Genomic DNA, 11,480 nt, shown 5'->3' on the forward strand with positions numbered 1-11,480 from the left:
GTTGTCAGAAGCTGGGAAGGGATGGTCCATTAAATGTATGTTTCTCTTTACATCCTCTTTTCTCCAGAAAGGAGAGGACACCCTGGGCCTTCCCACAAAAGTTGTTGATGTCAAGGCTTTAACGATCCTTAAAGTCCGGGCCAGGTAGAGATTGGTGGTGGAGGGCTCTAACAGGGCAGCCAGAAGGTAAGCAGTAACTTATTTAGAAGGGCTTTTCTCCTGAGCTTTGGAGACTGACTCCATCCTCACCTGACTGAAGCAAGACCTAGGAAAAGAATGGGGGCCACAGGGATGCCTAGAAACTGACATTTAGTTCAACTGCTCAAGGGCTCAGCGAAGGGAGTATAGGGAAATTCAGATGTTTGAGAGTAGGAAAGTTGAATCTGGCTCCTAGCCCTACAAACTGGAGATGCACAAAGCTGCCGAAAGGAAGTATCCAGTGTGGGCTCTTTGGTGCATCTAACATTGTATCTTAACTGCGCTTGGACTGCACTTAGTTTTTATAATATATGTAATTCATATGTACATATCAATTCAATGTTTGTGAAACTGCCCAGGTGTCTTTAAAATCAATACTGGGAGATGGGAGTTTACTCTACATCCCACCTTAATCTCACCTTGCTCTCACCTTATCGTAGTCTACGTTTAACAACCATTTCAGGCTCTTGAGTGAATAGCACACTCAAAATTATTTCAATGGGAAAGAAGAGATGTATATATGAATACAGTTAAATGACATTTATATTTCCAAATGAGCATAATTAGACACAATTACTGGGGGCAAAATCTGCATTCATTGTGTTTGGAAAGAGGAGCTCCTTTCCCCTCAGTTTCTTTTCTAAATATGAGTGCGTTCTGTGTCCCCTTGATGCAGAAGAGGCTGGAGGGATGGCAGAGAATATGTTTGTTTGCTTTGATTTATAGTCTCAATGATTTATGTTCTCCAAGTTTGGCCTTCCTGTAAAATGGTAAAAGCTAAGCCAGTATCTGTTTCTTAAAATTCAGTTAACTTGTAGCTTCATTTGCATCAAAATATTAACCATTTAAAATTAATTACTACATTTTAAATCATTCATTTTAAATTTTTATATAGAATAATTATGAACAAACCAAGTTAAGTAATGCATTTTTTCAAAATAAATTTATTTATTTATTTTTGGCTCCGTTGGGACTTCGTTGCTGCGCACGGGCTTTCTCTAGTTGCGGCAAGCGGGGGATACTCTTTGCTGCGGTGCACGGGCTTCTCATTGCGGTGGCTTCTCTTGTTGTGGAGCACGGGCTCTAGGCGTGCAGGATTCAGTAGTTGCAGCACACGGGCCCAGTAATTGTGGCACACAGGCTTAGTCACTCCGCGGCATGTGGGATCTTCCCAGACCAGGGCTCGAACCCGTGTCCCCTGCATTGGCAGGCAGATTTTTAACCACTGCGCCACGAGGGAAGCTCAAATAATGCATTTTTATGTTCTCACACCAACAATCTTCAGATATGTAAAGGGCAATAGTAAAATAAGTAAAAATTTAGAAATATATACAAATAGATCTCTATTTCACCACCCCCACATTTCTTTTTTCCCCCAGAAAGGAAGGCCAAAAAAGGCTTAAATCTAGCCAAAAGTTAATTATTGAAGTCCTCTTGCCTTGATTTGACGTTAACCACAGGATCATATTTGCTAAGCCTGGTTCTTAGGTGTGTGATGCCCTATGTAAAGTTAGTTGAAATGTAATTTTCGAAAAATGCAGCAACATTTTTACTCAAAGTGGTTACAAACAAAGCAGACACCTTCATACTCTTCAGCTCTGCACACAGGTGTGTAAACAGGAACACATTTATTAAGTGCCGTCAGTACAGCCTCGTCACAGAGCCTTCAGCATTCCAGCCTCAGGAGCCACCCAGCCCCAGGTCCGTTGTGAAGCAAATCTGCACCAAGTCACACACGTGTATAACCCCTTCGAGGTCAGGATCCATGTCAGTCAGCATGTATTCCCCACAGCAGGTTGCACATTGTTGGTGCTTAATGATGTGTTTTAATGGATGCAGAGACACAGAATGAGGTGCCCAGAAGGAGGGAAGAATAAACGCAGAGACAGGTAATGACAAGCTTGTGACATTTGGTGCAGGCCTTCTGGCCTCTCTAAAAGACTCCCTCAGACGCTAATGCACCTGCTGGTGGACACAGGCCTGAAACCCACAGAGCAACTCAGGACAGGAGGCTGTGGGTTGGGAACGGCTGGCGAGTGGGAGACAGGGGTAGCAGACGTAGCAGTGAAAATACCCAAGAAGCTAATGAACTTGGGTGTGGGCATAGACCCTCAGATGCCCCAGCTCCGGGCACCGTATCCCCTATCCCCTCTCCCACCATGATACTAGATCCCCAGACCCAGGGCCTTTTCTAAGGGGAGGGTGCCCTTGCCTCTCGATCGATAGGCCTGACCGAGGGGCCAGCATACTCTTCATGTAAGGCTCTAGGGCTCGGCTCTCCCCAGGCTGAGCTGGGGGCTGAGGAATGCTAGCCTGCCACCCTCACAGCTGTCTTTGTGAGTTCCCTGGAGAGGCAGGACCTGCCCGGCATTGTCAGTGTCTGTCTGTGTGGCCCTAGGAATGGTGGCTCTGGCTCCCAGGGCTCTGGCTCTGACTGCTGTGGGGCGGCCACTCAGCCGTTTGTGATGCTGAACAACTTCTGCGTGAGTGGGGTAGCGAAGGGGTGAATGTCCTGGATGTGCAGCAGCCACTGGGTGTGCTGGACGTTGATGCTGCGGAGCTCGGTGAGCATAGCCATGATCTTCAGGAACAGGAACCTGCCGGCCAGTCAGGGGAAGGGTTGGGGGTGTGGCCCGCCCTGCCCCCACCCACCAACACTGGGGCCCCTCTGAAATTGAACACATTTGAGGGTTTTCATCTCAGGTTTTCATCTCATCTCACAGGTCAGCCAAGAGACAAGGCTTGGCTGAATTCCTTAAGCTTCCCTTTCAGCCTACAGATGAGGGGGCAGAACAGCCTGGGCCCTGCAGGTGTGCACCCGCCCTTCCCACTCGCACCTCCTCCTCTGGGCTTGAGTCCCTGTACACAGGGACGTCTGTGGGAAAACCAGGTATTGCAGGCACCACGTGAATAGGTCATTCCAGGGGTACATCACTGCCGTGGCTAATGGACGGGGGTCAGGATGGGGTGGAGTAGCTGTGGAGGCACGGGCCGCAGGCAGCAGTCCCTCCCCGGATCTAGCCTGAGATCTGGTGTCTGAGACACACCTCGTGCCTCAGTTTCCCCATGATGCCTCCTGGCTCCGTACAGGGGAGGACTGAGCAAAGCAAGACACGGCCACCCCCAGCATCCCAGGAGGCCAAGCTCACAAGCCAGCTGCAGCGGAGGCCAAGTAAGGACTTGAGGTTTTATGTTCGCACTAACACACCCAGTGCTGGCCTTCCCCCGTCCAGCCTGGGACCATGGCACCAGGTCACAGGGCTGCTGAGGCCCAGTGAAGGGGGGGTAGCCTCTATCTGGTCAAGCCCTGAGCAGCCTTCCTCCTTCGGGTTATGACCAGAACTAACTAAGGAGTCTCCTACCCCGTTATCTGTTGTTTGTCCTGGGAGGTGGTTAGGTAGTTAGTGCTCAAGGGTGTGGGCTGTAGACTTGGCCCGCAAGGATCCATCTCCAGACTCCACCTGCCTGGGGCGGGACCTGGGTCAGTCGCCCGGAGCCCCCAGTCCTTTACAGGATATGATGGCACCCACTGCATGGGGCTGTTTTCAAGATGAAAGGTGATATGCATGTAAAACTGCTTGGCACCAGGGCTGGCTCTTCTCAATAAACAGTAGTTGTTCTAGGTCGACTGGGCAGGAGGCCTCAGTGGAGGTCACAAAGCAGGGTCCCAAAGCCCTGATAATTAGAGGCTTCCCCAGGAGCAGCTGTGGTCTGCGCCCCCAGAGAGACCCAGAACAGTCGGGGGCCTGGGGGCAGGGCTCACACCCCCTCACACCCTCTCTGCTTGCCCGGTGGGCGGGCCAGGGCCGGTTGCACTTGATGTAGGCCTTCAGGGTAATAGCGAACCACTCCTGCAGCCGGTCCAGCAAGCGGCACTGCCCCACACCCGGGCGGTCTGGTGGGGAGGAGAAGGTGGTACGGTCCCCGCAAGGCCATGGGGGCCGAGACAAGCTTGGTCCATCCCAGAGGGGACAAATTGCCAACCACTTTCCAGGGCCAGGAATTCCCAGGCAAGGAAGTGAGGGGGGCGCTAAGAGGGCTTTGTATCACCCCTCTGACCGTAGGAGAAAACAGCCAGAGCCCCCATCCTGGCTGAGCAGTGAGTGGAGGGCGAGGCCATCAGTTGGGACCTTCCCTGGGGAAGGCAAAGGAGGGGCTGCTGCCTCCCTCAGCTGAAGCTGATGGGGTGTGAGCAAGCCTGGAGAGGTGGGCGAGGGGCACGGGGAAGCCAGGTAGGACAGGTGGGGTTATCACCTGGAGAGAAGAGGGAGATGACCTGCATCAGCACATACTCCTCCTTATGCAGCTCCAGCTTCTTCCGCATGTAGTGGAATTTCAATACGGGCTCCAGTAGAAGCTGCTGGAAGCCACCTGTAGGGTGGGTGCAGGCTGGAGGGGTAAATTTCTCAGGAAGCTGACCCAAGACCCAGACTTCCCTCACCAAGGTCTTTTTTCCCATTGCCCAATCTTATGCCCTGCAATCCCAGGACCCATGTAACCTGGCGTGGCTCCTCTCCTCCCTCCACGGCTGTTTCCCACCCTCTGCCGGGGCAGACAGGCATCTCTCGGGCACCTCCAGGGTTTCCAAGCAGTAGGACAGCTGACCACACTCCCAGGTCCTGGTCTCTGCATTGAACACCGTGTTGAATCTCAGCTGGCACAGCTCAAAAGCGGCCGCCTTCAGCAGGGAGATCTGGTCCTCGATGAGCAGGTCCCTGGCAGCAAAGGATAAGGAAGAGATGCCGCTTCCTAGGAAACTGCCACAGGCCATCACCCCGTCCCATAGTCCAGAATCAGGGCGGGAGGGTGGGGAAGAGGAGAGGGAGGCTCCTCCCCCTGCGGATTATTGCAGGTGCCTTCAAACTGCCTCCAATCTCTCCCTGTCCCAATCCAGCAAGCAGATTCCTCCTCCCTGCTGTCTTCCTCTGGTCTCCTGCTACCTTCAGGGACTCTCCACTGCTGATGTAGCTTGGTGTCCAGGCCTTTACAGCCTAGCCCCATCACCTCCAGCTCCCTGCACAGCCACTGACCCCCCAGCCGATGCCTTGGCTCCTGGTCCCTGGCCTCCTGCTTTCTGCCTCGGTTTCCCCACTTGGAATGAGTACCCCTATAGCTTCACTTAAGTAGACTCTGCTAGTCCTTTGGGCCAAGCTGTCCTTGTGCCTCCTAGAGGTCTTTCCAGACTGCAGTCCTTTTGCAAGTGCCAGTCCTCCAGCATGAGTTCCATGCGGCGGGGCTATTTGCTTCCTGCCGTCTGTTTTGGATTTGCTGTTTCTTCTGTTTCTCTCCAGGCAGCCTGGATGCCCTGAGCTCCACCCGTAGCACTGAGCACAGGCCCAGCCACAGTGGATGCCTCTAGTATTCACGGTTAGACTGACACCCCTCCCAACCTGAGAGGGGCCCCCATCTCCCCACTGATGGAGGCATTCCAACTGAAAACCCAGGAGGGAGCTCTTCAGGAGGACCTTTGCCTGGCTTTGGTCTCCTCGGGAGTTCAGTCCCTTCATTTAGATCCACAGCGTTGAGCCACCGATGCCGTGAACTTGATCTTTTCCTTCCGTGTGTCCCCGCCGCCGCCCTCACCCCCCGCCCCGCCCAGCTCCCAGCCCAGGACCGGGCAGGGGACCGGCTCTGGAGGCTGTACTCTGCTTCCAAAGCTGGCCCCTCTGATTAGCTGCGATCCCGCACACGTGCCTTAACCTTGGTTTTCTATCTGTGGGATGAAGGTGAGAGCAACTCCTGCCGCCTGGGGTGGCTGTACCCCAAACTGGTTGTCATGAGAAATGAGTGGCCTCCCACCCTGGTGGTAGGGTCTGGGTCATGAGATGTTGGTGGGGATCTGCCAGGTCTATGTGTGGAAGGGGGCCTTTCTCCCTGCTCCCTTGACCTACTCTGCTGCCATCTGAACCCCACTCCAGCCTGTGGCCACCATCACCCCAGTAAATAAGTCCTACGTGTCACCCACAGGGCAACCTGTGGGCTCCTGGAAGAGAACCTGCCCTCTGCCTGCGGATGAAATCAGGGCTCCTCATGTGTGATTCAGCTCCACATGCCCAGGCCTGGCAAGGCCAGTGGCTGACCCCAGGGAAGACACGCCCAGTGCCATCTCTAGCCCTGACAGGCTCCATATTGTGTGGCTGTGGTTACCACCACACCAGAAGGGTCCAGGGTCTCTCATTCACCCCGGTTGCCCAGTGGTTGCTGCCTTCACGCCTAGCTCTGGGGCGTTCCGGCCCCTTGTCCTCCTTCTCAGCCTTCTCTGGGCAGCAGACTGCCAGTGACCCCGCGTCTGTTCCTGGCCCTTTCCTTCTTCTCCCTCTGGACTTCCTTCCTTTTCCTTCCAACTCTTCCTTTGCTCTGGAACTGTCAACTTGTGATTCCTGCCCCTTTGCGGGGAAATGGGGAGGGGGATTACTTTCTGAACGTCCCCCGTGTATGTGATGAATGCTCTTCCAGATATTTTCTTATTCCACACAACGGCCCTGCAAGGTAGGCATTATTAGCCCCTGTCTAGCAGATGAAGAGGCTGAGACACAGGTTAAAGGGCAGGCCACAGTCACAAAGCTAATGAGCCATACAGACAGCGAGGGCTCCATTCCCCAGCAGGACCAGGTGGCCTGGGGGCAGAGGTAAAGGAGGGTCTTTTGGCACCAACGTCCCCCAAATTCAGAGAAATCTACCCCAGACCATTTGAACCTATTGGCCATTTCCTGCTCCTTTCCACACCATCCACCCCACCACTGTGTCCTACCTGAAATAGGAGAATGACTTTGGCAAAGTTGATGATGCCTTTGAACACGTAGGTTGACGTGGCAGCCATGTGGGGCAACGGGGAAGAGATCTCTTTCCCACTATTGTCGGCTGCGGGCTTGTAGTTCCAGATGCTGCCGTCTTCCCCCCGCAGCTGCAGGGAGACCTTCACTGAACGTAGATCTTCCCTGATCTTGCACCACTTGGCAGCTTCTTCATTTGACTGAGTCTGCAGAGACTCCAAATCTTGTGGGCACGGCTAAGCACCTCTGGCAGCTGGGACATGAGCCGGGAGGGGGAGAGAAGAGAGGAGAGACGGCATATATTCCCCCAAACAGGTTCTGACACAGGCCCCAGACAGGCACACACAGCCACAGCTGCACCCTGAGTGGCTGCACGGTGGCAGGAGTGTACACCCCCCCTCCACACACAGCACTTGTTCCTTCTTTTTGGTCTTCTCCTATCAGGTGGATCTGTTAATTCACGGTCCCTCACATCCCTGCCTGGTCAGGGGTGTGTCCCAAGCATCCCTGACCTTGCACTCAGGAAACTCAGAGAAAAGGATCTGGGAGCTAAATATGGAAAGAAACAGACTTTGGAGGCCACTGGCTACCAGTTCTCTGAGCTGGACGGGTCACCGAGATACCTGTGAGCACAGGCGGAAGAGGGCACTGGGATCAGACACGGCTACCATTGCTGAGATCACTGGAGTTTATTGGTTCAGTAAAACTAGTTCACAAATGTCATGCCCCCTGCAGGTCCTGCCCCTGTCCTCATAAAGCCCTGAACGCCAGCAACCCTGGGGCAACTCAGCTGTCCATAACTCCATTTATGGCACAGACTCAATTTCTACCTGCTGCGAAAGGAGAGAGCAGAGTTCCTGACCTGAGCATGAGTCAGAATCACCTGAGGGGTCTTGTCAAGGCACAGACTGCTGGGCCCCCAACCTCAAAGTTTCTGATTCAGGAGATAGGGGATGATCTGAGATTTTTGCCTTTCTTACAAGTTCCCAGATGCTGCTGCTGCTGCAAGTCCAGGGGCCACTCTTTGAGAACCGCTGGGAATGAGATTGGGGTTCTGAGGAGCTAGTGCAGGAGCTGAGCCGTCTCTAAAGCCTCATACCCGGAAATTCTTGAAATGCATGAAGATGCCATCAGAGGTTTTCACCTGAGCGATTATCAACTCCCTGATCATCGTCTGCTGCTCTTCAGTCAGAGCCTTGGCTCCAGGGGGCTGAGTCCCAATCTGTTCTCTCTTCTTCCTCCTGATAAAGGCCCGCTTCTGCTCCACGGCCGTGTCAGACATGATCACTGCAGGGATAGCCAGAAGCAGCCTCAGGTGCCTGCAGGGGCTCGGGCAGCAGCAGCAGATGGGGACATGCTTGTGACAAGAAACCTGCCTTTTTCCAGACTCTCAAGGACTCTGGGCTCCTCTGAAGAAACACTTGGGGAAGGATGGGTTCAAGACAACTTCGTGGAGCGATGGGAATTGCTCAGGCTTCTGGATCTTAAGGCACCGGCTTGAGTGACGGTTTTGCCACTTTCTAGTGGTGACCTTGACAGGCTCCCTAACCTCTCTTGCCTTCAGTTTCCTTCTTGGTAATCTGCAGTGACAGTGCTCACCTCACACTGCTGCTAGGATCAGACACTGCACAGGAAATGCCTAGTACAGCTCCTGGTACATAATAGTTGTTCAATAAATGCACTCGATTATTCTTTTATGGTGGATCAGATACCAACAAGACTCCTCAGAGGCCCCCAAGATCTCTGGGACTCCAAGACCCCAGAGAGCTGGGACTACTGCTTAGCAAGAAATATCGACTCCAGCCACTTCCTATGTAGCCGGTAGCCTTAGGGTCTTCCCTGGATTTCTGGGGCCCACTTGTGTGTGCAGAGCAAAGCTGTGGGAATCCTGGCAGGGAGGGGACGACAGGGACTGCTGGTCTGCAGGAAAGGCTCTCTGCCCAAATGTCCAAGGAACTTGGCCTCTGAAAGTCTGCCCAGGGTCTCGGGTCCCTCTGTGACTGATGGAGAGAAATACGCTCTGGTAGCTTCCAGCCTTTTCCCCATGCGCTTTAATCTCAGAGTCCCTGGGAGCACAGTTATACCAAAGCTGGACAGGTGAAATGAGAACCCCCCCTGTCGCTGGCGGCACCCAGTTCCTCGGAGGACGCCGGGTCTGGGCAGCTGGTGGAAGGCGGGGGGTCATAGCACACCACGTGTCTCCAGCTTCCCGTCCCCAATTCACCGCCCCCAATTTGCCTTAAACAACTATGAAGGGAACAAAATGAATCACACAAGCGCAACAGAGGGGAGAGGCGGGCACGACCCTGGCCAGAGAGAACCTGGCCTCCCAGAGCAGACGCGCTCCTCCCCTCCACCCCTCCAGGAGAGGCAGCTGGCCTCAGGCCGACGCCCGCCCGTCTGCGCACGCGCCCGCACACATCCCACGGCTGCGCACGCGCCCGCACACAACCTGCGGCCCGAGCCTGCTCGGGCTCACGTGCCGACGCCCGCCTGCGCGGCTTGTACTGTCTTTCCTGCAGCCGCTCTCCAGGAACTTGCGCAGGCGGCAGGCGGCAGGCCCGGCACTGCCGCCGAGTCTTCCGGATGATCTCTGGACAGGGCACCAGAGCCGGGCGTTGCGTTTCATGGCTGTGCTGCGAGAGGACAAAGAGCAAGAGGTAGGCCGCGTGGGGCACTGGCTTCCAGTCCCCTCCCGACACGGACACTAGTCACACCCTCTGTGGGCCCTGCCTTTGCCTCTGAGTTGGGTCGGGGCCACAGGAGGGGTACAGGTGGACGCTGTTCAGGCGTCTGTCGGTGGGTGTTGGGCTTCCCCAGGGGCCCCGGAGCCGGCTGGAGGAGGGGAGCGGGGGAGGAGACTGTCCTGCAACATTCATGCAGGAGGTGGGCACTGCTTCCAACAGGGCCTGCACCAGAGCCGCTTTCTGGGGTGCTTCAGCGCCAGGCCGAGCCTCAGTCTTTCCCGCACCCTGCCCTCTTCCCCCTCACTCCCAGGCGCCCCCAGGTTTCTGTGGAGGCGGCCTCTTCCAGGATTTCTTCTTCTTGGAAGAGGGAGCCGGAGGAAACCTGTCCCCAGGAGTATAGAAGCTCCCTGCCTTCCCCAGTCCCCATTCTGGACTGGGGGGTCAGGGGCAGCCAGAGGACCGGGTAGACTATGGGAAGCTTTCTACCTCACTGGACAAAGGCTTCCCCCTTGGAAAAGCAGATTCTCCTGATGGACCTAGGGGAACAGAGAGGTTCAGAGGCCCGTAATAGTGGGGTGAGTGTGCACTGCACCCACACGTCCCCGCACAGCTGTGCCAGGAGGGAGACAAGGGGGTAGATGCCTTTTAGAGATCTTAACCGTCTTATGGCCTAACCCGTGTCTCTGTCCAGCTAAGTGTCTACACATGCTGTGTGCGCAGAACTCCCGGCAGAGCCCCATCAACATACAGGAGCATGACAGAAAATAAAATGGTGGTTGGTTTAATTAGTATGTTTGGGGGAGGTTTGTTACTTGGCAAGAGATCATGGAAACAGACGGCCTGGAGCTTTGTTAGATGTCGATCTGGACTGGGGTCGATGGGGTGCCAGCCAACACCCCCAGTCTTGATCCTATTCCACTCTTACATCAGCCCTTCTTACAGAATGATGCCCTGTGGGCAGGAAAATGACAGTGACTAGGTGACTGGTATATGCCAGCCACATCTCTCTTTCATGTGAATTTAATAAGACCAGTTAGCTGTGCAGTTTTAATTCATTCCAGCTGTATTTACTCTGAGGTTTGCACCTGTTCCTCATTGCTTGGGAATGTGTGAAATCTAGCCAGCAGAGGGTGGAAATGATCGCCTCTTAAATTCCATGAAAGTAAAATACTTCTTCAGTGAGGCCTTTGCAGAAATAATTAATTGTAAAATCCAGTATTTAGTCTGAATACCAAAGATGGGATAAATTCTCAGCAAGGAAGAGCCATCAATAAATGAATGAATAAATTAATAAACAGTGTTTGTATGTGAGTGGGGCTTGCTGCCCTGAGTGCACACATCCTCACCCCCTCTGTGGGCGAGTGATTAGTTGACATGGCTTAGCTAGTAGGAGGTGGAGCCAGAATTTGAACCCATGTCAGTCTGACTCCAAAACCTGTGTTCTTTTTTTTTAAATTAATTAATTTATTATTTGGCTGCATTGGGTCTTTGTTGCTGTGCAGGCTTTCTCTAGTTGCGGCGAGCAGGGGCTACTCTGCATTGCAGTACACAGGCTTCTCATTGCGGTGGCTTCCCTTATTGTGGAGCCCGGGCTCTAGGTGTGCGGGCTTCAGTAGTTGTGGTGCGAGGGCTCAGCAGTTGTGGCTTGCGGGCTCTAGAGCGCAGGCTCAGTAGTTGTGGTGCACGGGCTTAGTTGCTCCGCCGCATGTGGGATCTTCCCGGACCAGGGCTCGAACCCATGTCCCCTGCATTGGCAGGTGGATTCTTAACCACTGCACCACCAGGGAAGTCCCAAGACCTGTGTTCTTAATTCAACATTGTG

The 11,480-nt window shown here is 54.0% G+C and overlaps 1 protein-coding gene across 1 annotated transcript; it reads right to left on the reverse strand.

The window, feature by feature from the left end:
- Window positions 1-2,650: 2,650 nt before the first annotated feature.
- Window positions 2,651-9,556, reverse strand: NR1I2 (nuclear receptor subfamily 1 group I member 2). The gene is given in 9 exon segments (XM_065876125.1): window positions 2,651-2,795; window positions 3,964-4,093; window positions 4,453-4,578; window positions 4,780-4,913; window positions 6,950-6,960; window positions 6,962-7,194; window positions 7,543-7,573; window positions 8,071-8,258; window positions 9,480-9,556. Coding segments are annotated over 9 exon segments (999 nt in total). The 5' UTR covers window positions 9,481-9,556.
- Window positions 9,557-11,480: the final 1,924 nt, after the last annotated feature.

Source organism: Phocoena phocoena, chromosome 4, assembly GCF_963924675.1.
Source record: "Phocoena phocoena chromosome 4, mPhoPho1.1, whole genome shotgun sequence".
In the NCBI taxonomy this organism is placed as follows: Eukaryota; Metazoa; Chordata; class Mammalia; order Artiodactyla; family Phocoenidae; genus Phocoena; species Phocoena phocoena.